The following is a 27,324-nucleotide window of genomic DNA, read 5'->3' as shown; positions in this document are numbered from 1 at the left end:
TCTGTCACATGCAGGCCCAGACCTTGCCCGCTCTTTTCCCAGAGATAGCCCATCCCCTCCTCCCCAGGTGTGCCCCAGGGATGTCCCTCAATAGGTCCTCTTCTCCCAGTTCTCCAGTCTGGGCCCACCACAGTCGCACCTTGCTGAACCTTGGAGAGCAGGAAGAGAACTGGCGAATCTCAAGGTAGCCATCCTCACTCACTTCCTCCTCGTCCTCTGAGTCTATGTGGTGGTATCGCTCTGAGCGGGCTGGGACACACAGAACAGTGCCTTTCAGAGGCCATGGTGGTGGCCTCCTTTAACCCTATCAGATCTCAGGAGGGCCTGGAGAAGTTGCTCCTGATACCAAGTTCACGGTGCACAGGTGTTTCTGGGCACACAGGTAGGACCCCTGCTCCTCCCCGTCCCACCAGTGGCCTTACTGTCAAAGTAGCTGGTATCATCCTCTGACTCCAGCTGAGGAATAAATTCCGCCTTCTGACGAAGCAGTCCTGTCCAGTCCAGACCAATAAAGAACGGGTGCTGCTTCACCTCATAGGCACTGCCTGTGGACAGGGATGGCATGGGCAAGGGGCTGGGGTGAGCTGTGTGGAGTCCAGGTCAGCACGTCCGGTGAGAACCTAGGCCTCGAAAGGCTGGGCCTGGAGGCCTCAGCTCCAGCACCTTCCTCTTCCGCCCACAGGGAGCAGGGCAGAGGTTCAGGATCCAGGGGCACCGCCCACACCTGAAGCCTGAACCTCCCAGTTATATGGAATCAGCCCTACTCCTCCAAGTGCTGAGAAAGGTTAGTGGGGCCTGTCCCACCTGTACCCAGTCTCTCCAGAGGGTTCTGGTGGAGCAGTTTTGAGGTGAGATCCTGGGCGTCCGGTGGCAGCGCATCATCCCCCTCGGGCCACACAATCTCATCTGAAGAGTCATTGGGTGTGACAAGGAAAGGAGTGGGTTAGAGAAGTCTCAGAAGTCGTGGGCAGAGTGGGGAGATGGAGAAGAGGGTCCTGTGATAGGATACGTGTGGGGAGACATAAAGGGCCCAGCCCAGAGCCCTGAAAGCCTTGCCTGGGACCCGCTGCCTTTAAGTTGTACAGGTTCCTGTCCTTCTAGGGGAGCCTCCCACATCCTAGACCATGGCTTGCTCTTTGGTCCAGGGTGGCCACTGCAAAGCAGTGGTCTGATCTCCAGCTCACTCTGCCTTTACACTCCAGACACATGTACACTCACACACACACAGAACTCACACTCACGGGGTATGCACAGACACAACACAGGTACACCCATGCACTCATGTGGGACCAGGCACACAATCAGAACAAGCGCTAGGTGACACACAGAGTCTGCATGTGCACATATCTGAGGCAAGCATACCAAACACACACACATGAACACAGAACAAGAACTCGTAAGCCTCGCAGATGCATGCGTAAGTCATATCTGTGGATCCAGATTCTGTCCCCTTGGTGGGCCAGGGGGATGGTACCTACCACTGATCACTTGCCCAAAGAGCTCCTCTGGAGTGTCTCCGAAGAAAGGGACGCAGCCCACCAGGAACTCATACAGGATTATGCCCATGGCCCACCAGTCCACTGGTTTCCCATAGCCCTGACGCAGGATCACCTCAGGGGCAATGTATTCCGGGGTCCCGCATACCTGGGCACAAAGAAGCCGGGCTGGCTCAGCATGCAGAGACAGTGCATTGGCATGGCGGCCGGAGGGGTTGGGGTGCTCCCACTTCGGGGAGCTCACTCTGCTCACTCTGGTTAATGAGCAGGAGCAATAGGAGCCCCAGCGTACCAGGGGTGGAGCTGTTGGTGGGGTGAGTTTATATATTTTCCTAATTAACCGAAACATCTAGTTCTAGCCTGGAACCACCACTCCTTTTTGGCATGTGGTACCCACAATTGGTCTCTGCCCTCCAGCCTCCAGAGAACAGACACTACAGTCATATGACTCCTACAGGGACTTGTGAACAGTCATAACCTGTAATGTCAAATCAGGAAACGCCCCGCGGCTGCTCTCAGGATGCAGCCCAGTGGAAACTTGGAGCTGTGTTCCACGGACACAGGCGCCAGGAGAGCTTTGCTCTTTACTGAGGCTAGAAGTCTCAGGACTGACCTCTTATCAGTCTCTGAGAGTGTCAATGGTTATGTGACCTATCTTCTTCAAACCCTGAGGCGGAAGATGATTTTGGATTTTATATCCATGTGATTCTCATGGGCCACCTTATTTTCCAAATGTGCTGCCTATCTCAATGGCTCCCTGGAACCAAAAGGTGGAAAAGACAGGAGCTCTCAGTCTTAACATCTAGCTGCAAGGTAAGCATGTGGCCTCCAGTCCTTACTCTGAGGCCTGGATTCAACCCCCAAGGTCTCAACCACCCTTCTTATTACCTGCTTGTCCAGGAACTCCCGAGTATCCTTCTCAATGTGGCCCTCGTACAAGTTTGTGGTCAGACTCATGAGACCGATTTTAGAAAGGCCAAAGTCCGTGAGCTTGATGTGCCCCATGGATGTGATCAGCAGGCTGGGAAACCAGAGAAACAAAAGTTTGAAGTTACTTCCTGGCCTTCCAAGATGGCTGGTTTTAGTACATGCCCAATTTCCCCACTCAGGCGTCTACTGTGGGACACAAGCAGGGTAGCTTCATCAGGGAGACAGGCAGCTGTGGAAGAATAAATAGCTCTGGTCGTATGAGCACTGTACTCTGCACAAGCAGCTAACCTGCCTTTTGCCCATTCCCCCAATTCACTTTTGTTTACGGCCCTCAACCGTATTCTACGCTGAGGGCAAGTATCAGCCAGCTGAGAAACAGACTTTCTTCCACCAGCGATCAGCCTCACCCTAAGGCTCCAGCCATTCCCAGTCTCCACTCCTGACCTCAGTGGCTCACAACACCCCAGTCAGGGAGAGGGCAAAGGGGCACAATGATCCCGTTCCACGTCCACGGCTAGTTTTAGGAGGGCTGGTTGGGAGGAACTAGAAGTAAGATCTCACAGAGAACTGTCTCTTCCGCTTCACACACTCTGCCTGAGCCATTTTGTGCCAAAGGCTTCACCCTACTACCCCTTTACTCCCAAATCTGTATCTCTGGCCCTGACTTTTTTTTTTTTTTTTTTTTGGCCCTGACTTCTTTCATGAGCTCCAGGCCTAAAAACTGCCCAGATGTCCTACAGGCACACGAACTCAACCTGTCCAAAACAAGGTCATGCCTCCTAACTGGTCCTCTTCTCAGTGAAAAGCAGTAGTTTCTGTTACCTACTGAGCTCTGTGGTAAGTGCTTTAGCAATTATTTATCAAAATATTCTGGCTCATGAAAGGTCTTACAGAGTAACTAACACAACAAAGGTAGGTATTATTATCCCCAAAAGGAGGAACACAAGGCTCAGAGAGGTTTAATTAACAGACCCGGAGCTCAGAGAGTTAACGAGCTCTATGAACGTAGGTCTGTCTAATGTCAAAGCTGCTTTCCACTACAGAGGCTTACCGCCACCAGCACCAAGGTGGAAAGCTGGAAGATATCCCAGACTCCTGCTCTCTCACCCCAGCCTTATCATTTCCTTTCCACTTCCCAACGCTATCCCTCTCTTCTCCATCCTGACTCTGTTCCAGTGCAGGCACTGTTGTTTTGGGCCTAGACTACTGCCATGGTCTCATCACCTCTTTCCATGGGCAGTGATCTTCCTAAACCTAAATCAGAGTCTGAGTGTGACACTGTCACCCTGTGGTTAACAGGCCCTTCAGAGACTCTCTAGGACCCTTTAAAATTAAACCCAAACTTAGCAAAAGGCCCCTTGATGATCCAATCCCTGCCCCTCTCTCTAGCTTCCTCTCTTACTACTCTGACCAACTAACAATCTCAGCTTCAGCCATACTGCACTCTTTGTAGTTCCTGAATGGGACCCGTCCCCACACCTGTGCGTGCCTTTGCAAATCCTGCTCCCCAGCTCGAGAAACCTCCTCCCACCTTCGCCCACCTGACTAATACCTTCTAAGAAGCAGCCTATACAAAGATATTTCTGCCACCCACACTAGCTTTAAGCTCTACAGGCCAGGGACTAGAATACAGTGCTTGGCACAGAGCAGGTGTCAGTAAATGTCAGGACACTTGCTTAGCCATCTACTACATGTGTGGATCCTTTTGTTCCTGCTTGGTTTCTTGAGTGGAGCTCCTCAGTGATTCTTTGATGTCACCAAAGCCTTACGGTGCCCCTGCCAGACCTTGCTGGCAATGTTCTTTGCATTTGGGGTAGTCAGGGGCTAGAGTACCAAGCCTAGATGGACACCCACATGAGCAGTGTTTCCTAGAAGCCATTTGGGATAGATTCAAACGTGCTGTGTCTGCGTTCATTTATCTAGAGACCCAAGAGGGACACCCTAAACAAGGGACTGGGAGAGTGGGCATACTTGTCAGGCTTGAGGTCACGGTGCACGATGCCATAGTTGTGTAAGTACTCCAGGGCTAGCACAGTTTCCGCAAAGTACAGGCGCACCATATCCACAGGCAGGGCCCCGATGTTCTTCAGCAGAGTGGCACAGTCTCCTCCTGCAACAAGCCCAGGCCACCATGAAGGATGGGTCCAGTGCCCTGCTCTAGATGGTCTCAGAGGCCCCAGAGTAGATAGTGTCACAGAATACCCTGGTGCCAGAGACTGTGATTCTAACCCCTCTGCTGCTGGCATGGGTGGGAGAGTGTGGAGGGGAGCAGGAGGTAAGACGAGTCGGCCAGTGGCTGTCAAGGCCATCGTTCAGGACAAAGAGGGAAGGAACCCAGGCCTCTAGGCCTGTAAGCTGACTCGTTGGGACAGGACTAAGTTATTTTAGGATGAGACTTCAGCATTTGTCCATTTATTTCCTTCCTGTTGGCTCTCCTTTAGTTTTTGAGTAAAGTAACACTGTAAACTCCCAGCACCTACCCAAAGAATGAAAAGCGGAGTTTTGTTCAGCTTCAACTTCAAGATTTAGGCAAAATATCTTTGGAAGCTGTATGTACGCAGCCCTGACGAAGGGAGAGGGAAGGCCACTGGCAAAGCGGCTGCCCCCTCCAGAGCTGTGCCCCATGATGCTCTCCTACACCATCCCCAGAGCATTTTGTGGGGTCCTAAGGGGCATCCCCTTCAAAAACCATCCGCAAGGGCAGTGGCTTTCCTCTCCTCTGAGGGCCCAGATGCAATCCTCCCAGCATCCGACCCTGGGCTTTGGTGGCTCTGCTACCCCCTTTGCTCCTGCCAGGTGCCAGCAGGTCTGCCAGGCTGTGCAGGCTTTGTAGCTGTGGGGCTGATACATCCTGTCCTGACATGGGCAGCCTCATGGCAGCTACTGCTCCAGAAGCCTCTCCCTGGGAGGGGCACGACACCTTGTGCCCACCATGGCCAAATGGTCTCTGAGATCCTAAGGCAGAAACCAAGGCCAAAGAGAGGTTGGGAAGCTGGGCCCTGAAACCTCACGCCTACACAAGCTGTTGGTCGCTGCTCAGGGCTCTCTCAGATTATGCCGTGGCCCCCAAGCCAGACCACCTTTTCCCCAGTACCTTCAACATACTCCATCACCATGCACAGGTGGCGCTTGGTCTCAAAGGAGCAGAACATGCTGACCACAAAGGGGTTCTCAGCAAAAGTCAGTATGTCACGCTCCACAAAGGCTTGCTGGATCTGGTTCCGTAGGATCAGGTTCTGCTTGTTGATCTTCTTCACGGCAAAGCGCTGCCGGGTGGACTTGTGCCGCACCAGGAATACGGCCCTGGAAACAAAGCCCATCCGTACCCCACGGCCCTCAGCCCCTGAGCTGTGCTCTCCTCCACTGCGAGCTTGGGTGGTCAAACTGCTTCCTCTCACACCTTATCAATGCACAGAACAAAGGAGCAGGGGGCGCTTATCAATGAGAAGGATCTGAGCACCTGCCCAGGGAGCTCTTCAATTTCCTGATATACCAAGACCTGAGGACACAGCTCAACCCCTCCTCAGAGCTCAGTGAGAGCAGAAGTGCCGCCAAGAGGAGAGGGACTCTTCCCTGGGAAAGGAACCACACTCAGGTATCAGAGGAAACTGGGCTCTTGCCTCTCCTGGAGGCTTCGGGGAGGGACAGGTCCATCCTGAGGCATCTGGTGCTCAGAGGATTAGGCATCATTCACTTCCGGAAGGAAGAGCCCCAGGGCTGACTTAGCTCCAGTCCCGGCCACACCCTGACCCCTGCCTTTACCCATAGGCGCCATTGCTGATGAGCTTAATGGTTTCGAAGTCCTCTTCAGAGGGTGTCTTTTTAGATGTCAGAGATGCCCCACGGCCCTGGAAGACATGGGAAAGGGCAGGAGCCAGGAATGCTTCTCAGAGCTCACATCTGGGGGGAAGCTGCGGCCCCAGCATCTGCTCAGCTCTTAGCCCTGCCATGGCCTCCTGCCCATTCTTCCCCAGGAACTGAATGACCTCTCAGACAGTGTAAGCGATCACCCACTCCGCCATCCCTCCTTCAGACAGTCTCTTAGAGAGAATTCACAGCCCTTTGCTTCACAGGGCCCCGGGTCCAGGATTGAGGCAGGAGCTCAGGGTCTTTACCTCGACTGAATCATCTGTCTCTGGAGTGTCAGGACTGTCATAGCTGCTCAACTGGGCCATTTCTAGAAACAAAGCAAGGACACAAGAGAAAAGTGTGCGTGGCAATGTCAAGACATCTCAGCAGTCCATTCACATCACACGACAGATGCATGTAGGGAAGGCATTAATGCTTCCTGCATCAGGCTGGGAGGCGGTCCTGTGGCTCTATCCTTAGTGCAGTCACAGCTTTTAGACTTGTTTGTCAAATAATATTGCCACTCCTATTTCTAGAAGTCCAGTACCATTCAAAAGGCCTGGCAAATTCTACAAAGCTTCCCTCAAACTTGGGACAATGCCTGAAAACAGGGCCCAAAGCTGGGCTGTCTGATAGCTGGCCCCCATCCTGCTGGTCAAGACTCTGCTTTGCCAGATGAGGTTGGGAAGCAGGAAAGGCAGGAGTGGGACGACTAGAGACTAGGGATTCGGAAGTCCATGGTTCAGGAGGGGCTCAGTGTGAAGGCCCAGAGAATGGCATTATCTTCTGAAGCCCTGAGTTGGGACCACCCCAAAGACACAGGAGGACTTGTGAGGTGGCAGCAGGAGAGGCAAGCATGCAGAGGAGGTGACCATTTTTGAAAATGTGATTGTGGCCCTCTGTGATGACCTTTTGATCTTAGGCTCTAAATCCAACGCAGGTGGGCCCAAGGCAATCCAGCTTGGGTTATATAAAGCAGATGTGGACAATCCTGAAGGAGGGGCTGTTTTATGACAGAGAACACAGAGTTTTTCCTATAGCCCTCGGGCCTCTGATGCTGTGTTGTGTCCCTGTCCAACTAAGCTTCTTCTCCAAGTGGCTTCCCTGCTGTTAGAGCTTGTAGGCTGTGTGGCCTCTTTGCAGCCACCAGGCCGCATGCTCACCCTCTAGGGGATCCCGTGTGAGGCCCAGTTGGCTAACGATGTAGCGGGGAATGTCACATTTAATCCCTTGTCCCTCTTTGGCGTGGCCCTCAGCTGCTTCTAACAGGTGGTAGAACTCTTCAGGGTCAAACTCCTGTACCGGGGAGAGAGGTAGTCAGTGGTGAGGGCTACAAAAGCAGGCTGCTGGTCTCTTTGGTTTTACGGCATATACCCAGAGTAGGATGACAGGAAGACTTCCTCTTTGTGATGGACACCCCTACCCCTGAATCCCAAGAAACATCATGATTCAGGAACCAATGGGGACAAAGCTGTCTTACAGGTCACCTCCAGATTGGACATCCTAAGCGTTTGCTGTCTTTACAGCAATAAGAACCAGAGCATTTGGTTTCCAGAGAGCTCTGCCTATTCGCCTGGTCCAAAGCCTTGTGCCAGCCGGACACGGCACTGTCAGGTGTGTTCCCACACCCAGTGAAGAGGGGCAGTCCTGGCACACCTTCAATCACGCTTCACAGCCCTGGCGGTGCACACACATGCCTTCAGACATCTACTGAGCAAACCCCTGTGTGCTGGGGGCTGGAGAGCCTTGTGGACACAGCACAGAAGTCCTTGTCTGCCTGGAGCACATAATAACGAGGGCCCCATTGACTGAGTGCCTACTAAGTGCCAGTATGGGCGAAACCCTGGAGACACCTCTGTGACCTTGGTGAGGAAATCAAGGCTCACAGAGATGCACGGACTTGACCATGACCACAGAGGTAGGAAGAAAGAGAAAATCAGCACGCAAACCGAGGCCTAACTCCAAGCCCCTGTTTAACCACGGACTTCATGTCCTTGAGGGAGAGGCCTCTGTTCACCACGACCCCACAGCCTCCACTGCTTTCTTTACCTCTGGTCTCACGGGTTTGGAGAACTCTACCACTACCTATGTGGATACAATCTAACCCAGACTGGAAGTCCTTTTACCTTCTTCTTCATCCTCAGTCCCTGTCTAGTCAGAATGTCTACTTCAGAAACCCGCCTCTACCCAACTCTTCTGCTCTGTCCTCCCACCACTGTCCTAGTTCTGGGCGCTCCTCTCCGTCACATGAACGGCTTTAAGTGCCTCTGCAAGGTTGTCCCTGGCTCATCCTGCCTTCTCTTCCAATTCACTATCCATGTTGCAGCCAGCGTCATCTTTCTTAGGAGTAAATCTGATGGAGTGTTACTCAGAAGTAAATAGGAACCAATTACTGATACATGCAATAACATGTATGACTCTCCAAAACATTATGCTGAGTGAAAGAAGTCAGAACATACTATATGATTTAATTTATATGAAACTGTACAAAAGGCAAACTTATCCATAGTGAAAGAGCAGATAAGTGGTTGCCTGGAGTGGGAGGTAAGATGGGCAGGGGAAAGGGACTGATTGCAAAGGAGCACAAGGGAATTTTCTAAGACGGGAGAAATGTTTTCCATCTTAACTGTGGCAGTGATTAGACAGGTGTATATTTGTTAAAACTCACTGAACTGTATACTCAAATGGGATATATTTGATTGTATGTAAATTATACCTCTATAAAATTAGTTTAAAAAAGTAAATCTGACCATGTCATATTCTTACCTAAACTTTCTGATGGCTCCAAGTAGCCTTAAGGATAAATGCAAACTCCGGAGCCAAGAACCCAACACTCTCCATGGTCCTGTCATGGCCTACCTCCCAGTTTATCCCTCACCAACACTTCGGACACACCCTGTACTCCATCAAATGCCTTTTCTGATGGCTCTCCCCTGGCAAACTCATAATTATCCTGCAAGTAGCTGACTAAGCTTCACATTCCCCAGGGAGCCTTCACTGAATGCCCATCTCTGTTCATCCCAAGGAGGACTAGAGCACTTCCTTCCCCATGTCCCCGTTGCACCTTGTACTTCCCTTGGCTGCAAACTTCTTCCAGTATCATAATTATTATTTGCATGTCTCCATGCCTCATACTTAAGGCACTAAAAGACGAAATCTAACTCTACTGCAGAGGAGGCATCGTAGGATCAGGGACCCTGCTTTACTTACGCCTGTATCTCCAGTGTCTAGAATGATGCAGGTACTCAGTAGTGTCACTGAATGATCAAATGAAGGGTGGACTCAACTTGTGCAAACGAAACTGGCCTGTGCTCCTCACCCCCAGGGTCCCCATTGACCTGGGGCCTGCTCAGTGTGGGCTGGGCAGACGAGCACCCCTCCCTGCCACACTTCTCAGGAGCAACCACTTTTCCTCACAGGGACTTGCTTGCGTGTCATATTTAAACAAGGATTTCAGCAGCAGAAATGGCAGTGGGTACCCCCACAGTTCTGCTGTTAGCAGAATACTTCCTCTACAGCCCCCGTTCCCTCCCCTCCAGCCACCCACCCCCCCCCAACCTCCCGAGAGCCCACTCACCAGGCATTCCAGGAGACGAGCAGGGCGGGCAATGACAATCATCAGTTTTTTCACCAGCTGCATCACAAAAGCCACTTCTGAACTCTCTGAGCGCTCATGAGCCTGTAGAGAAGACAAAGGATACTTAAGCAATCCACCGGCCCAACATGGCTGAGTGAAGCAGGACTGGGCTGGGCAGAGCCTACTCTGCCAGAGGGTACAGAGGGTGTACCCTCTGTAGTACAGAGGGTGCTGCAAAGTAAAGACCTTAGAGAGGGCCAGTGGGCCGTGATGAGGGGGGACAGGCTGCTTACCAGGAACCACATGAGCTGAGGAACACTACATGACGCCGAGGAATGTCACAAAGACACGCAGCTTTACCTGCTGCTCCATCCAGCAGGCTTCACTTACCCTCCAGACCCCAGCTCAAGATGTAACTCCCAATGGAGCCTTCACTGATGCTCACTTTCCACCACAGACAGACTGTAAGGAATAGAAAGACCTCAAAGCAGGAGAGTGATGTGACCAGAAGGGATTTTAGAGAGATCTCTTTGGCTGTAGTGTGGATGGTGCACTAAGGAGGGCAAGCCTAAAAGCAGGGAAACCCACCAGCAGGCTACTGCCAACAGTGCAGATGAAAAAGGCATAATAAGCCAAGGCAGTAAGAATGGAGGGAAATGGACAGACTGGGCCAACTCCGAGCAGCCCTGAGGGGTGGAAGAGGCAGGAACAGATGGGAAGTACAACGACAATTTTACGGAAATTCCATTGAACCCATAAATGAAATAGACAGTATAAAAAAATACACAGTTTAGGTGAGGATAGGTAGAGAACATATTCCCTTTGGTTTTAAAGAGAAAGCAGGTAGGTGGAAAAGTTCTGCTTTGGGCTTGGAAAGTTTGAGGTACCTATACTAGATACTTTCGTAGGCATTGGCTCCGCCCCAGAGACTCTCCCTTCTTGGAAACTGCTCTGACTCCTGGAGCCACATTTGTCTGGTGTGGCTGCACTTTCCCTCCCACCTCCGATAGCTGACCAGAGTGGACTACTTTCCTAGGAACTTACTTTTTTTAATTTTTTTTAAATTTTTGGCCGTACCATGCAGCATGCAAGATCTTTGTTCCCTGACCAGGGACTGAACCCATGCCCCCTGCACTGGGAGCACGGAGTCTTAACCACTGGACTACCAGTGAAGTCCCCCCACCCTGCTTTTTCTTTTACATTTTTTTTTTCCCCTAGGAACTTAAAAATGGGTGGAACGACAACCATTAATATCAGCATGACAGAACTGTATAATTCGCTCTTGGGTGAAAAGGATGACCATACCTACCAAAGAGAGAGAAACAGAGCTGAGAGAAGGAAGACGAATGGTTCCTGGGCTTTCCACAGGCTCTCGTTTCTGGTTCTGGTCCCTTCTTAAGGCCTGGTTGCATTCCTGTCTTCAATTCTCTAAGACACCCTTTCAATCTTTATAATTAGTTTCCCGTTCCTGCATAAACTGCTCTGAGTTGGTTCTCTACCACTTGCAACAAAGAATACTAACCGATGTGGAAAGTACGGTGGAGGAGTCCAATCAGCAGCTGGGGCCACTGATCCGGAGCTCAGAAGAACAGTGGGGAGCAAAGGCCCGTTAGCAGACGGATGACAACTGAAGACACAGGAGCTGACAGGGCCGATCAGAGAGTGAAGAAAGGAGAATGAGGAGCACGGATGCTCAGGAAGGTGCCCCTCGAAACACCAGCATTTAAGAAAACTTGTGAAGGGGCAGCAAGGCCACAAGACTGGAGAGAACAGTGTCATGACACCTGGGGGGGAGGAAAGATCAAAGAGAGGTATTCACTGTGGAAACCTCTGTAGACAGGTGAAGGAAGGTGAGGACTGAGAGAGGTCACAGCACTTGGCAACCGGCCAGTTAGTTCTTTGGTGACTTTTGCCTGAAATGTTTCAGTGGAATAATGGGAAGGGAAAGTAGAAGGCAAGAGACTGAATAGTGAACAGGTTGTAAGGAAAGAAATACAAGCAAATGAAGACCATTAAAAAAAACTGGTTATGCAATGAAAAGAGAGGCTGGGCACTTGATGAAATCTTGTTCATTCTTTTAACACGCAGCTCAAATATCAACTTTGTGAAGCCTCATCTAAGTCCCCTGCCCACACACACACACACACACACACACACACACATGAAGAACAAGAAGTAACAGCTCCTTTTTCTATGTTTTCCTAGCTGTTTGCTCACAGCACATGGTACTAGCATGTTGTTTTATAATTAATTGTCTGTCTCTACAGGTACACTGTAGGGCCTTGTGAGTAGAGAGGCTGTGTCGCCTAGCACAGGTGCCTCTTATATAGCAGATGTCAATGCTTACTGACTAAGTATTTGCAAGTGTATGATCTTAGGCTCTGGAATAAGTAACCTGGGTTTGGGTGCTAGCTCTGCTACTCAAGAAATGAGTTACCTTGGGCTAACTTGGCCCTTTTAAGGTTTGGTTTCCTCATCTGCATATTTAGAGAATAATAATAATACCTTCCTTACAATGTTGTTATGAAGATTAAATTAGACAATGTAGTGCCTAGCAAATTCATCTACCAGGGTTTCCCTGCAGACATCCTTCACTCTAGTCATGCCAAACTACTTTACCTGCAATTCCTGAAATGAACCAAGTTCCTCCACACCTCTGAAAGGTTGTTTATACTGCTTTCTAGATCCAGTGAACTCCTACCTACTCATCGAGACTCAGCTTTTCCTGAACTCTCCATGCAGAGTCAGCACATCCTCCTCTGTGCTCAGAACTGATCTCTGTTTAGTGCTCATCAATCACACTTACTATAATAAACAAAAGTGAGATACTTCATATAGAGCACTCAGTGTGGTGTCTGGCATACAGTATACTTCGATAATTGACAGCTATTATTTTTACTGTAATACATATTGATGGGTCTGTAAACCCCAGTCAACAGCAAATTCCTTGAGCCAGAACCGGCACTGAACTTCTTCTCTGCATTCCCAGGGCCTAGCAAATGAGAGAACATATGAATGCACGGGCTCCATGTTCAGTGCTCTTCCCACTGCCAGAGGCAATGCATCTGGGAAATACCTGAAGGTTTTGGGCAAAGCTCTGACTTGAGCATTTCAGAAGATCCATCTTAGATGTACAAGCAACCCTGGAAGTCACTCTAGTTGATTTATCTGATGCCTCAATCCCTGATTCCTACGTATTGTCGGAGAACTGTTAGAAAGTTATTCTTGAACAGAAACAAACAGCCGCCAGTGATGTTTCATGGGACTTCAGCTTTTTAAACTCATATTTCTGCAATGTTTAAATTTAAGTATTACTTTTGAAATCAGAAAAAGACATTTTTGTAGAAGGAAGAACTTTTTCATCTATTAAATCAAAACCTTTCTTACTGTAACTCTTGTCCACTGGGCTAGTATGCCTTTTAGGGGACAGAGAAGCTGCCACATATTACATATGATAAAACTCCCATTATTTGACAGCACTAATCGTGACCATCTTTAGTCATCCTTTCTCTAGATTCAACTGTTTCCTAAATTAAAAAAACAAACAAACAACTTCCTGCTCCTAATTTCTGGACTAACACACCGGAGTCCTTTGAGCCCATTAGCCTGGGCTCTCAGCTCAGTTGGTCCTACAAAAGCATGAAGGCACACGTCTGGAGGTAACAGGGGTCTGGACTGGGAAATATTCTAGTGACATGAAGAGCCCCGAAGAGACAGCACATCTCCTCTCCCCTAAGCTGTACTAATGGTGTGATATGGGCAACTGTAGTCTGAGTGGGAAGGCGTCCGATCACCCTATCGGAGAGGCAGAGAGGAAAGCGAAGAGCGGAGCACGAAGCAGCGAGAAGAACTCAATGGTCTCTGGATTACTTTGCCCAGAGACTTTTTACACTGGGGAGGATCAGGTCTCTAAACACATCAGTCCCTGCTGGAGAACTTCTGCTACGCAAACAGAATATCAGCAAACGGATAAACCCATGGTGCCGTCCTCGGGCCTGTTTTTCCTCGACTGAGGAGAAGCAGTCTCAAGGTTCTGCTTACACCAGTATGTCTACCAAAAGAGAGCCCACTACAGCCACTAGGACCTCTTTTTGGCTCTGGGTTACAAATCTCCTAGGCAAATATTTATGAACACTACGTTGGAGCCTCGGGAAGAGTAATTGGTATTAGAAAAGGAAAGGAATCACAGCACTGAGTTCTGACGCCGAACAGGCTTCTCGGAGAAATGCAGGGGACTGAGGAGGAACCAAAGCCCAGCAGCAGCAGCACATGTGGGGTGCGTCCCACATACCAGCAGGGAGGTGGCAAGCAGGCTGGGAACACCATGACTGCCTTCATCTTAGCTTGGGACTAAAAACCACTACTATACGGATTCACCAGAGTTGCAGAACAAGGACACTCACATCTTGCAGAAGCTTCTCTAAATTCTCTTGAAGTTCATAGAAGTAGTGTGAGGTAATGAGGCCACTCCGAGATTTATCCAGGCAGTCTCGGGCCATCTCAATCACCTGATGATGAATAAAGCTCAAGGTTCCGTCTGCCAAGGGCAACACGTTGTCTGGAGTGTTGGAGGAAATGAACTCTGCTAGATGCTCTTCCATTTGTGCGGTGGCCTGCAAATCAAAGCGGGACAAGTGACTCTTCCCTTCTGATCCAGCTCGGCCGGAGCTAAGCCTGAAGGGCCTGGTCAGAGCCTAAGGATGGGTTCTGTGATCCTGGTTTCCTGATGTTGCATTTGGGGAACCTGATGACTGGAGACGTGAAAGGTCACCTTCAAGTCAAGTCAAAACATTACAGTCAAGGCCCTCTCTCACCTGGCCTTGTCCACCTCCCCACTCCTTGAACGGCACATTCTCTTACTCTAAGGACACTGAGGTTCTGTTGTTCCTTTATCATGCTATCTCACGCCTCTGTCCATTTATGCTGTTCCCTGTGTGTAGCTTTTTCACCTGCCAAGCCTGCCTGGCAAACTCCTACTACTCCTTCTAATCTCAGTTCAAGCATCATCTTTCCTCTGGGAAGTCTTTGATTCCTCCAGGAAAACTAGGGTTTCCTTTCCTCTGTGCTTCCACTGGACCTCCCAACTGTATAAACTTGGTGTGTGGACACTCCTGGTTTCTAAATCTTTCTCCAGACTGGGAACTTCTTCAAGCCAGTGGGAGTTTGATTTATCTCAGGATCCTCTTACTTGAAGTTAGGACCCAACCGAGCTAAGCAGATGTTCAGAGAGTGTTTACTGAAGGTGTGAACCTGCCTGCTCACGGACCTGGATCCCCAGCAGAGCGGCATGAGGTCTGGCTCAGAAGCCTCTTGGGGACCTAACTGCACAGGAATGTCAAAATGACAAATATACATCTGCTAACAAGTTCCTAGCTGCCTATCTAGGGCTTGGCTTTCTTTCCTTTGCCACCAGGTGGTGATTTCTGATTTTCAGTGTGTGTTTAAGTGGGTGTTTGTATATGTATATATATGTGTGTGTATATATATACACACACACACAAACACACACACACATATTTATGGTGTAGCGATGTGGTAGGGAGAGAGGGAGAGGAGGGGAGGTGAAAGAGAAGAGGGAATGGAAGGAATCTTAACATGCTTTTTCTAACACGAGTTCATCTTACATACAAACGTGCAATGCTAGGATAACAATACAACACCTAATACACAAGGAGGAAGAGGAGGAGGAAACACGCGAGGTGCATTTCTAAACACTATACACACCCAAACTTTTTTATGAAGAAGCAAGGCACAACAGAATGATTTCCTAGCTGTTCATTCTGCCCCTCTTCCTTGCTCTTACTCTCCAGTGCCCATTTGAAGGCTAGAAAGTGCAGACCACAGGGCAGCAAAGAAATAACAGCTAACACTTACTGAGCGCTAACTATGTCCTGGGCACAGTTAGAAAAGCTTAATGTTCACTAATCTTCACAAACTCCCTACGAGATAGATACTCTTATTATCTCAGATTACAGATGAGGCAAATGAAGCTCAGAGAAGTTAAAAAATCTGCCCAGGGTCATGAGGCTAATAAATGGTAGAAGCCAACCTGAACCCAGTCGGCCTGGTTCCAGAGTCTGAGCTCCTCCTCACTGCTCTGCTTCACTGTGAATGTCAAGAGGGAAAGCACAAGGGCTTCGCACTTTTTCCCTAAGCCACCCGTGTGTGCCCAGGAGACTACTCGAGGCTCGAAAAAGGACACTCTCGGAGGAGCAGGGAACCACACATCGCAGACCCTAGATACAGATGAACAGGTAGAGCCGGGGGTCTGGATGGAGGATGAAGAAAGAGGCTTGAAGACCCCATTCTCGCTGTTGTCATGGAGAGGGAGCCTCCGTCAGGCCCTGCTTCTCTCTCGGACAGAACTGGCTGTGTTCTGCAGGAACAGGGCCTATCATTAGAAAGCCAGGTCAGAGTGTTTAGGCGTGTGGTGTTCAAAAGAAATGCAAATGGAAAACAAGGCCCTCATTCCACATACAAGGAGGTTTACAGTCAAACTGCAGTTGTGAAGACCATTTCTCAACCATCTCAGGACAGTAACCTACCTTCCTCCCTCAGCATTTCCCTGCTTGAAAACACAAGTCCAAATGTGAATAGCAACTCTGAGCTGTCTCCCACCCTACTGCTCTCTCTGGCCAACTTCCTGCCAGAGGAAATTTCCAGCGTAGCTCTGTTTGTGCTTGGTAATGGGAGTGCTGCTTTAGAAATCTGCATTAAGTGAAGGTGCTCTCAGAGGGCGAATCTCCTTCTGGGGGACCCCGACTCATGGATCCTGATGTGCACGGTCAGAAGCAAGGTCTCTGCTCTTTCCTTCCCACTAATATACAGTGGGATATGTTTTCGACATTTCCCTCTGGATACCCCTTTCTCTGGGGAGTGGAGAAACAGAGGCTCTGCAAGTACGATCCCCAAACTCAAAGTCCTCTGCTGCCTTCCTCTTCTCCAGCAGTCTGAAAGCCCTCATGCTTGTGTCCTCCTCCTCCTGGCGCCTCCCTGATCTCCTTCCAGATTGCCTCTGGCGACTCCCCCACCCCCAGTCTTCCCACTGGGGCTGGCTGGAGGTGGCATCCTCAGAGGCGTTACCAGTCTCCTTTAAACTGGATCCTTACCTTGGGGAATCTTTCCTTGTACACATGATTCATCATTATTATTTCACTGTCAAAGGAAACTGGTGACCGTCCAGGACTAAATAAGAAGGAAACAACTGTGTTACTTTAGTGCCAGGGAACCTTCAAGGAGAAAGATGCCCATCCCCAGAGCCCGTGCCCACCCACTGTCTGCAGCACCCACACACTCCCACCTTAAGGAGTGCTGAGTTCCAGAGCCTTTCTTATTCCTGGAGCTGCCAGCACTGTTCAGCTCAAAAGTGTGCCATCTGGAGCTAGACTACCTTCCTGTAAGAGGCCTGGCCTTCACAAAGACTTCTGCCAGGGCCTGAAAAGGCCTAGACAGGAGGAGACCACTCTTGAGGCCACTGGTGGTTCTTCTAGGATCACTTCCTCCAGAACAGGACTCTCTGGGTCTTCTTTGCTTTGGCCAGTGGGGTTGGGCATACCCCAGCATGTTCTAGGAATCAAATCAAATCAAACCACCACCAAAACAACCAAAGGAAGACAGTGTATACCTGTATCTTTTCTAAACAAGCTGCATCCAGTGGGGCTAACTTAGTTCTCACCTGGGGGATGAATGAGGCCAGTCCAGCCAGCCCGTAGTGAATCATAAACCTGGGTCATCTAAATCTTCCCCTCTGGCCCATGTGTGATTACATCCTCTTAAAGGATTCAGAGTTTGAGCCGTACAACTGAATGGCTATTTGGGTCCTGCCCAGTTTGGTGCCCGACATGTGATCCCAGCTGAGCTATGTTCAGAACCGTTCTTTTCTGCCTTTCCTCCCTACGGTAGGCCATGGTCTGCCTGCTACATTAATGCACATTACCCAGCTTTTTAAGAGTAATCCTCAGGGATTTCCCAGAGGTACTGTAGTCCTCTCAGTCTCAAATGGCCTAAAAGGTGCCCGTCTCTGTGTGGAGTGTGAAGAGCACCAAGATTCAGACATTCCTCTGTATGAGACAAAGAAACACACTGGGCTCCACACTTCACACTCCCTCATTTGTATGTCTGACCCTTTGCATTGCAGTCCCAGTCATTGTTCTCACCAATCTGAACTTGAACCAGTCTTTGTGGTCTGGCTCAGCTCACTGGCACTTGCAGTGCCAACATGACCTGAGGGGATTCTTTCTGGAAGGCACTGCTCCTCTGGGCCTCCACCCTGAACATGTGAACCAACTTCTTATTTCCCAGGGACCCTGGAAATCTGAGCTCGATCACTTAAAGCCATGATCATTTTATTCTCCACCCTTTCCCTTAACCTGGAATTCTGGCACAGATTTACCACCTAATGCCAAAGAGAAGAGCTGATTTAATCTATGGAATACACAGATAAATCAGCTGTTAAGGTTTGCTTGGTTTGATGAGCCCAGGTGATTCAGGGAAATGAGACAGATTTAGATGGGCATTTAGTTCTGCTTCTGCAATGGGCTTCTTCCCCGAGTCAGCCTCAAGTGTCCTCAGAAGCAACTTTTTTAATTGGCCTAGTTTATATATGCTGGGCCTCTGGGTTCTGCAGCCAGGTAACCATCAGAATGGATGATACTATTACTCTCCTTTTACTGAATGGAGTCCAAAGTACATTTCTACTGCCAACTACTTTCAAAGGGAAAAAGAGAGACCCCTTGACAGCATCTTCAGGCACCTCTTGTGATGGTGAGTTGAGCTGTACCCAATACCAAAGGGCTTGAGCTTCACTGCACTTGACTCATTTGAGCTGTGCCTATGTGCTAGGCCAGGGGTTGGCAAACTACGGCCCGCAGACCAAATCTGGCCCACCGGCTGCTTTTATAAATAAAGTTTACATAATGTCTGTGGATGATTCTGCACCACAGCAGAGTAAGTAGCTGCCAGAGACGATACGGCCTGCAAAGCGTGAATTATTTACTACCCTGCCCTTTACGGAATAAGTCTGTTGACTCCTAGGCTGTGCAGACAAGCTGAACTCCATGGGTACCAGGGCAGTGGGTGGAGAGCACCCTCACCTGAGGCTGCGGGAGCGGGGCCGCAGGGCCGGGGACTGCCGTCCTTCTTCATCGGGTACACTCTCTGTGCTGAAATGCTTCGTCAGAAAGTGCAGCTCATCGGCTGTAGGCTGGAAGGGCAACTGGTGCAGCTTTTCCTGCGAGGAGCATGATGACTAGAGGGGACAACATTTTTAAAAAGCATTAAAGACATGTCTAAGGCAGTCTAGAAGTGGAGAAAGACTGAAAATAGTCAGTGGCTCCCCAGTCGACGTAAACCTGAAGTCAGCCCACAGCCAGCATGCTTTCCCTTGCTCCCTTGAGTCTCCACTGTACATGATCCTGTTCATCTCTATCCTTCAGAGCTCTGTTCAGATGAAGCCAAGATACTATTGTCCTTCATGAGCCTTGCAGGGGGCCAGACCCAGACATTCATGAGGTGTGACAGCTCCCCAACTACCTAGGGAGCCTCTTTAGGTGGCAAAAAGCAGATTCTTCCACGTGGACCCTTTGCCCTCAGTGAAGCTTCTGGCTAGTTAGAATGGCAAGTAATTAATAAATCATGCTTCCTGGCTTATTAGGAAATGTTCTAGGTATGCCCAGCCTACAAATGACGTCCCCATAAGTTTTGCCTTCTACAACACCTTGGGAGAGCCCCAGGATGGCTCAGCAATGTTTCCTTTAGGCTGTTACCCAGAGGGCAACTGGCTTCGCTGCAGCTGTGAAGGCTTTGCCCAGGCTCTAGGGATACCAATAGGCAAGAAAATCCAGCAGGGAAGAAAATTATTTTTAGATCTAGAACCCAAAGATTAGACTTGACCTGAAAACAATTAAGAATTCTAAACATGGCCCAACGATTGAGATTCCAGAATCACAAGAGACAATTTGAGGGTGTGAGCTGTGCTATTACAGGCATCCCACCAATGCAGCAATTGCCATGGCAGCCCTGGTCGGCACCTGGATCAGTGAACTCCTGCCCTTACCTGACAAGACTGGCTACAGCAGCAGCAAATCTAACACTATTGGCTCAATTTCTGTTCACCAACTGATGAAGGATCTGGGGTTAAATGTCTGAATTCACTTACACTCAAAGCTGCAGTACCACACCAAGAAAACCGTTGCCACACGTAAGCCTTAATACCAAGTGAGAAATCAAAAATTTTTTTGACTTACAGTGCACACTTCTCTCATGGAATCCTATAATACATAAAGTTGTAAACAGCTAGTGGGAGGTTTTCATGAGGCTCTGTCTTGGTCACATTTTTATAAATGATTTGGATAGAAGCTGCAAAAAGTATTCTCACCCAACTGCAACTAACATGAAGCAAAATTGGTATTTTAAGGTATTCCAATAAAATAAGCTGGAGCAATGGGTTGAGTCTATTAAAACTTATTGAACAGGAATATATATATAATAAATACATGACTCTTACTTTGGGTCTCAAAAATCACCTGTCTGAGTAAAGGATTATGGGGAAGGGATATTTACTAGGGAAAGATCTGAAACTAAACAGCTGCCAAAAGACCAGTGAGATCTTTGGATTAATTTAAGAGTAAAATCTAGGACTTTCCTGGTGGTCCAGTGATTAAGACTCCGTGCTTTCACTGCAGGGGGCACGGGTTTGATCCCTGGTTGGGGAACTAAGATCCCACTTGCAGCACAGAGCGGCCAAAAGAATAATAATAATAAAATTTTTAAAAAGAGTAATATCTAGGTCAAGGGAGGAAATGATAACTTCTTTTACCTGCTTGGGATTTATGAATACAAACTGAGCTGAGAAGACCTGAAGAATGGTGGGAGACATGGAGAAACGGGTCATCCGGTCTGCGGCCTACAAAGTCTAAAATATGCGCCCTTTACAGAACGTGCTTGCCAACTTGTCATCCTGGCTTCAATTAAATGTTGCTCAATGAGGAAGACTCATTTTAGGGTCAATTGTGCATGGTGGCAGTTAGGACATTTGTTGTGTTTTAGGCTAAAATCTTCTCTAAAAGAGACATAACTAGAAGTTTTAGAGACAGGCCCAATATTTTTTTTTTTGCTGATATACAATCAAACTTGAATATCAAATCACATTCATCCTTCCCTTCTTTTTTGAAAGGAAAAGGTGAAAAAGTTGGAGGAGGGTCTACCCGGCCTTTGTGACATGGTGGGGGGTGGTGTTATTTGCTCTTGGTTGCAGTTCTACAAATAAAATAGGGGAGCAAGGGAACCGTGCTTAGGAGTGCCTGTGCCTGGCCTCGTGGGCAAAGCGAAAGTCCATCCTCAAGCCCTCTTCTGACTCCACTAGGAATAACTGACGCTCAGAAACATGCTGGTTAATTCTTTCCAAAGGCATTTAATGGATCTGACTATGGCTGTTAAAGGCCACCAGACCTCTGTCCCTCTCAGCCTCATCCCAAGCAACCTCTTTGAGTTGGGCTTTGGAGAAAAAGTTGAGAACCACTTTGCAACACTGTAGGGACAGGGAGCAATACCTGTAGGGAAGTATTTCCTCAGGGTGAAGGAGGTACGGCCACAGATTTGGCTACTTACTGAGACAGTGGAGCTAGGAGTGTTGGTTCCATAGCCTGAAGAAGGCAAAGAGGCCAAAGACCAGCGCCGTCCATCAGTCCTATGTAAGAAAAGAATGTTAGGCAGTTTCTACCGAACCCCACCCTGAGCCCAGGACCTGCCTGTCTTTCCATCAGGTTTTTTGGGGCAGTTGATTCATTGGTAGGCTCTTTCTTGTCTCAAGACAGTACTGCTCAGTCCAGCACATGCTTTCATATCTCTTTCCTACATGGGGCCTATTGTGTGTTTTCCACTGCAAAGACAGACATCTCTGACTATAAAGGAGTCCATAACTTTAAATAAGAATATCTGTTATGCAATACTATGGTTTTGGAATAAAAATCTTTACACTCTCAACTTATTCACTTTTAGCAATGACAGAGAAGCAATGACAGAGGACTGCAGCTAAAGGCATCATCACAAGGAGAGAACTACCACTGAAATGCTAGTTCCTTTTTTGAAGGCTCCATGTGAAGGGTCCTTTGGTGTTCCCCAGGCCACTGGGTTGAAAACCAGGAAGAAGTGAAACTACCACCTGGGTCTGAGTATGAATCAATAGATTGCAAATAGTCAAAGGCTACCCAGGACCCATTAGGACTCATAAATCCAATCTTTGAGAATGTTTGCCAAAGAGTGACAGCAACCTTATGAAAGAAGAGTGAAGTAGCATAGCTTGGCCATATATGAGACTTTGGGGCAGGCTTCCAGCTGCTCTTTAGAGGATGTGCTCTGAAGCTCTCATCACAGAGAACCACAGTTATCTGCTTTGCTTTAGAGAAGAAAGATCAAGCAAGTATCTGGTTTGAAGCTTTTATAACACGGACAAGTGATTCTTTCCTGGACTACAGGATGTGTTGTAACACAAATGTTCTTTCTTGTGGAGCTTAGGGGTACAGCCTGCTCTGGTTGAAGTTATAGAAAAACTTCTTTGATGTGACCCACAGAACCTAAGAACGTTAGCAGTGGAGGACCTTTAGAAGTTAAGTTCAATACTCTCAATCTTCAGAGAAAACAGTAAGACCCAGAGATCTGGATGAATTGTTCCAGGCTCCACAGTTAAAGGTGGGTGCAGGGAGGCATGGAGAGGAAGAAGGAAAAAAAGGAATGAATCTTGCCAGGGCTTCTCTTTTGGAAGCACTCCTCTCCACCCCCACCAATACCAGGCAGCTTTTCCTACTATGTTCTGTAAGGGGACAGCCGGGGGTTCCATGCCACATGCACATGACTCAAACTTCATGCCACCCAGGCAGCCGGTCCTGCTGGAACCTAGTCTCTGAGGCAAAGAAATGTCCAGGAGGCTGCTCAAACATGATATTCTCTCTGATCTCTCTTTTGGGTCCTGAGAGCTCTACACAAGGAAGCAAGTCAATTCCAGGAAAACAGAGCTCAGCAAAGATGGGACTAGTCTAACTCAGGGAGGCATTTCCCAAACCCTTGTCAGATACACTTCTCCACAGGCGATTTTTCCTCCTTCATAAAGAAATGGGAACCAAAATGGCAGCCATTTTTCTGTAAACTGAAGAGCAGGGACCACCAGAGTCAGAAATGCCACTACAGGATGCCTCCATTTCCTCTGCCTGGTCATCCCACTGGGTGACTGAGGAAAGTTGTGGGAATGAGGGTGACCTGTTCCTATGCTCAGAAGCTTGGAACTAAATATTTAGCAAATCCTGCCTTCTAAACATATGAGCACGGAGCCTTGGTTCCAGCAGGTAGAGGGGGCTCCGTTAGGGCCTCTTTGATAGAAATGAAAGGCCAAATGTTCATACCCACACTCAGAGAAGACTCATCACAGCCAGTTCTCACCAAGCATGAAACCACAAACCATACTGTCTGGCCATGCATAGCAGTTTCCCAGCCCCTCTCCCCATCACGTCCGCTATTACCTGTCTGCTCTGTGGCCATGGCTGTAGTGAAAAGACATACGTTAAAGTGAGAATCAAAGGGAACCAGAGAGACTGCTCTGTTTGACACCTGGCATTTGGTCTAGCTTGGCAGAGACAAATCTTTCGTTTATGAATGTGTGTAAGTTAGTAGTGAAATTGTGTGACTAATGGGTCTATCCCTACAGTTTCATTAAATCTGCCTTTTGTGTGATATTACAAACTAATGTGATGCTATAAAGCTCATGCCCAACTTCAGTGATAGGAAACACAATTCCTGAGTACCTTGTTTCGCAGGGTTGAAGTCTTCCTCCCCTCACCCACCAATACCTAGCTACTTTTCCTACTATGTCTGGTAAAGGGACAGCCCGGGGCTCTGTCTTCCACACATACGACTCAAACTTCAGGCCACCTAGCACAGACCTGTGTGGATCTCACTGGTAATACCAGGTCCCAAAGCCCCCGGCTGATCCTACTCCTAAAGCCCAGGGAATGATGCAGACACAGGACACCAATGGAACATGCTATTCCCTCTGCATGGATTGGTCTACACACCTGCATCCTCACTCCCAACATGGCAGGCTCCTTCTTATCCTTCAGGTTGGCTTAAAAGTCACTCCTTCCAAGAGGTCTTACATGACCACCCAGTACAGACTCTCCAGCCTCATTCCCTTCCTACTCTTTTAGGCAGCATCATTTTCTTTCCCTTCACGGTGCTTATCACAGGTTACAGCAATATATTTGTTAGTTTGCTTGTTCGTTACTCTTCCCCACCACTCATTCAATCAATAAGCACCGACTGAGTGCTTATTATATACTGGCAGACATATTTTCAACATATTAAGGCATCTCTATTAAAGGTGCTTTGATTCTGGTTGAGAGGAAACAGAAAACAAATAAGAAACTACAGTCAGCCCTCCTTATCCATGGGTTCTGTATCTGTAGATTCAACCAACAGTGAATCAAAAATATTCAGGGGAAAAAAAATCCAGAAAGTTCCACAAAGCCAAACTTGAATGTGCTCCATGCCAGCAACTATTCACACTGTATTTAAAACTATTTACATATCATTTACATTGTATTAGCTATTATAAGTAATCTAGAGATGATTTAAAGTATACAAGAGGATGTGCATAGGTTATATGCAAATACTATGCCATTTTATATAAGGGATTTAAACATCTGTAGACTTTGGTATCCACCAGGGTCCTGGAACCAATCCCCTCTGGATACCGAGGGGTGACTGTATCAGGCATTGAAAAGTACTAGTTTGAAAATAAAACTGGATGGTTTGCTGGAGAATGATGAGGGGCCTCCTTTATATTGTATGGTGAGGGAAGGCCTCTCTGGGGAGTTGACATTTAAGATGAGAAATGAAAGACAAGAAGGTGTTAACTAAGCGAAGACCTGAGGGAACAGCATTCCCTCAAAAGGAACAACAAGTGCACAGACTCTACTAAGTCTACTAAGTTTCTATAAAGTTAGGGCTTTGTCTGCTTCCCATTATATAACTAAGTACACAGCATGTGCCTGGGCTTACTGGGTACTCAGTAAATATTTATTGAATGAATGGGAAATGACTCAATGCCATTTACAGAGAACGGTCACAGGTCCTACTGTCCCAGCTCAGACCTAATCTGAGGCTAGAGTTCAAACACAATCAAGGCAGGAAGTCTGAGATAAGTTAGACTTTCAGCTGGGCTGGAAAGCAAATGCATCCATCCATTACATACCTATACCGTAAGTGTTCCTATCTGGATCCTTAGTTAACTAACGAAGTTACACAGGGTAGGAGAGGTGAGTCCATGGAACAAACTCTTGACGATATTTGCTTTGAATAAGGCAATTGGGTCAGGAGGGGCACCCAAGTCAGCCATCAAACTTTTCCCAACCCGTCCACGACCTTTTCAGCTGCATAGAATCCTGGAGAAGAAGGGGGTGGATTTCTTCTGGGTTGCCATTTTAACAGTGAGTTAATGCTGTTAAATTAGGAATCTGTTCTTTTTCTCTTATCTCTTTTAAAAAAGTAGTCGGAGTACTACTACTACTACTCTGATCTCAAGATGTATATATCATTCTCCAACCATTAGAGGCTCCAAATCTGGAGCCATGATTTTTCTGGAGGTCTTAATACCAAAGACTGACTCCAACCAAGAATATTTTTAAAATAAAAAATAAAGTCAAAGAATGTGAACGCTGCCAAGAAAGAATTTTAGAGATGTTCTGAAAAGTAAATAATTTGTGTAAGAAGTCTTGGGGGACTTCCCTGGTGATGCAGTGGTTAAGAATCCGCCTGCCAATGCAGGGGACACAGGTTCGAGCCCTGGTCTGGGAAGATCCCACATGCCGTGGAGCAACTAAGTCCGTGCGCCACAACTACTGAGCCTGCACTCCAGAGCCCACGAACCACAACTACTGAGCCCGCATGCCACGGCTACTGAAGCCTGTGCGCCTAGAGCCCGTGCTCCTCAACAAGAGAAGCCACCGCAATGAGAAGCCCACGCACCAGAACGAAGAGTAGCCCCCACTCACCGCAACTAGAGAAAGTCCACATGCAGCAATGAAGACCCAACACAGCCAAAAATAAACAAATAAATAAATGTATTTAAAAAAAAAAAAAAAAGAAGAAGCCTTGGTATATGGATTGACTCATGTCAACTCATTACTTCTCCAGAGGCCAGGTGATACCCTGGCAATGGGCTGAACTGTCAGGATTGCTACCATGGGCCAGGGATAAGTTGATATCATTTCCAGAAATAAGTGAAATGTGAGGAATACAAGCACGGCTCTGCAACACACCAAATCTTTCTAAATTCATGGGAGGATAAGTGAAGATCTGGTAGTCTCTTTATCCCCAAGGAGGGAGGCATAAATGGCCTCTTCTAGCTCCCTGGAACTACCTGAGTTAGAGGAATAAGAGTATAACTTTGAGTCCTCCTGGGAGGAGAACCCATTTTGTCATTGATCACTCTAGGATAGCTTTCAGTCAAGAGTATAATGTTTTCGAACATACCCTCAGGAAACCAGGGGCTTGTGCTTAAGATTATAAAATAAATTCACTTCTAATATCTACTTGCCCATTTGAACATTCAAACACAAATACCTACGGTGTTTGGAAAGCAAAGCTTGAACAAGACGTTTATGACCTGGGCGAGGAAAGCAGGAAAGGAATTTGATGGCTGGTAGACCATCAAAGGTAACACCTTGGTAACACCAAGGTAACACCTTGGAAGGGAAGTGCCTCAAAGGAGGAAGCTGACATTTAACTGACATTCATGCAAATGCCACACATGTTAGTCACAGAGGAGTTTTTCTATCAACTTACCTACGGGCAGGAACAAAGGAAAAGTGAGCAGGTGCATTTGGAGAGAAATTCCGGGGGCTGTCCAAAGGACTGTTACCTGTGGACAAGGAAAGTAAAAGAAATCCTCTGTGAGGTTTGCTTCTGAGGAGGGTTAAGATGATAATAACCTTCAGGGAAGAAATCAGCCCCTAGCATAGGCAATTAGCATTATATGGTTATTTTTCCAGGTCCACCATTAGTTTAGTGATTCTCTCTTTGCAAAAACTGGCAGCCCAGAGGTTTCTCCCTTGTTCCCAAGTTGCCTATAACCATCTATGCTTCTCAGACATCTGTTTTAGATCTAGCATCAACCTGCCCTCCTTGGAACACCTCAGGTTCCAATCTGCCTATTCAAGTTAACCCAACTTTCCAAAGGCTTGAACTCATTCAGTACAGATAGCACGGCCAAACGCTCCCACTTCTCAAAGGGCAACGGGACTCCTGGCCTGAAAGTCTCTTGCACATATATCTCTGCACACTGCATCCAAGGGGCTAACCCAGGAATACGTGTGCTTAAGCGGAAATGAAGTTCTCAGGAGAGCAGTGCTCCTTAAACAGTCCATACACAAGGCCCCCAAGTCTGCAAAGCATGCCCAACCCCTTCACAGTGTAGGAATTATC

General features: G+C 48.0%; 1 protein-coding gene across 16 annotated transcripts in view; it reads right to left on the bottom strand.

Annotated features, from left to right (window-relative positions):
- MAST2 (microtubule associated serine/threonine kinase 2) overlaps window positions 1-27,324 on the bottom strand; it is a 202,317-nt gene that overhangs the window by 5,186 nt on the left and 169,807 nt on the right. For 10 of the 16 annotated variants that reach the window (XM_067725998.1, XM_067725984.1, XM_067725982.1 and 7 more), the window contains 17 exons: window positions 26,686-26,761; window positions 23,364-23,384; window positions 21,460-21,538; window positions 18,945-19,099; window positions 16,962-17,037; window positions 14,256-14,465; window positions 9,853-9,954; window positions 7,439-7,571; window positions 6,542-6,603; window positions 6,189-6,274; window positions 5,521-5,729; window positions 4,398-4,536; window positions 2,385-2,517; window positions 1,479-1,644; window positions 805-906; window positions 423-545; window positions 140-249 (listed from right to left, as the gene is read on the bottom strand). In XM_067725998.1, the coding sequence (XP_067582099.1) occupies window positions 140-249; window positions 423-545; window positions 805-906; window positions 1,479-1,644; window positions 2,385-2,517; window positions 4,398-4,536; window positions 5,521-5,729; window positions 6,189-6,274; window positions 6,542-6,603; window positions 7,439-7,571; window positions 9,853-9,954; window positions 14,256-14,465; window positions 16,962-17,037; window positions 18,945-19,099; window positions 21,460-21,538; window positions 23,364-23,384; window positions 26,686-26,761 (1,982 nt within the window). The remainder of the gene's footprint in view (window positions 1-139; window positions 250-422; window positions 546-804; window positions 907-1,478; window positions 1,645-2,384; window positions 2,518-4,397; window positions 4,537-5,520; window positions 5,730-6,188; window positions 6,275-6,541; window positions 6,604-7,438; window positions 7,572-9,852; window positions 9,955-14,255; window positions 14,466-16,961; window positions 17,038-18,944; window positions 19,100-21,459; window positions 21,539-23,363; window positions 23,385-26,685; window positions 26,762-27,324) is intronic. The other 6 variants (XM_067725986.1, XM_067725992.1, XM_067725990.1 and 3 more) reach the window with 3 other exon arrangements.

The sequence above is a fragment of the Pseudorca crassidens genome, chromosome 2 (assembly GCF_039906515.1).
Source record: "Pseudorca crassidens isolate mPseCra1 chromosome 2, mPseCra1.hap1, whole genome shotgun sequence".
Taxonomy (NCBI): Eukaryota; Metazoa; Chordata; class Mammalia; order Artiodactyla; family Delphinidae; genus Pseudorca; species Pseudorca crassidens.
Note: the sequence above shows the minus strand (reverse complement) of the source record. Positions and strands in the feature narration are given on the sequence as shown.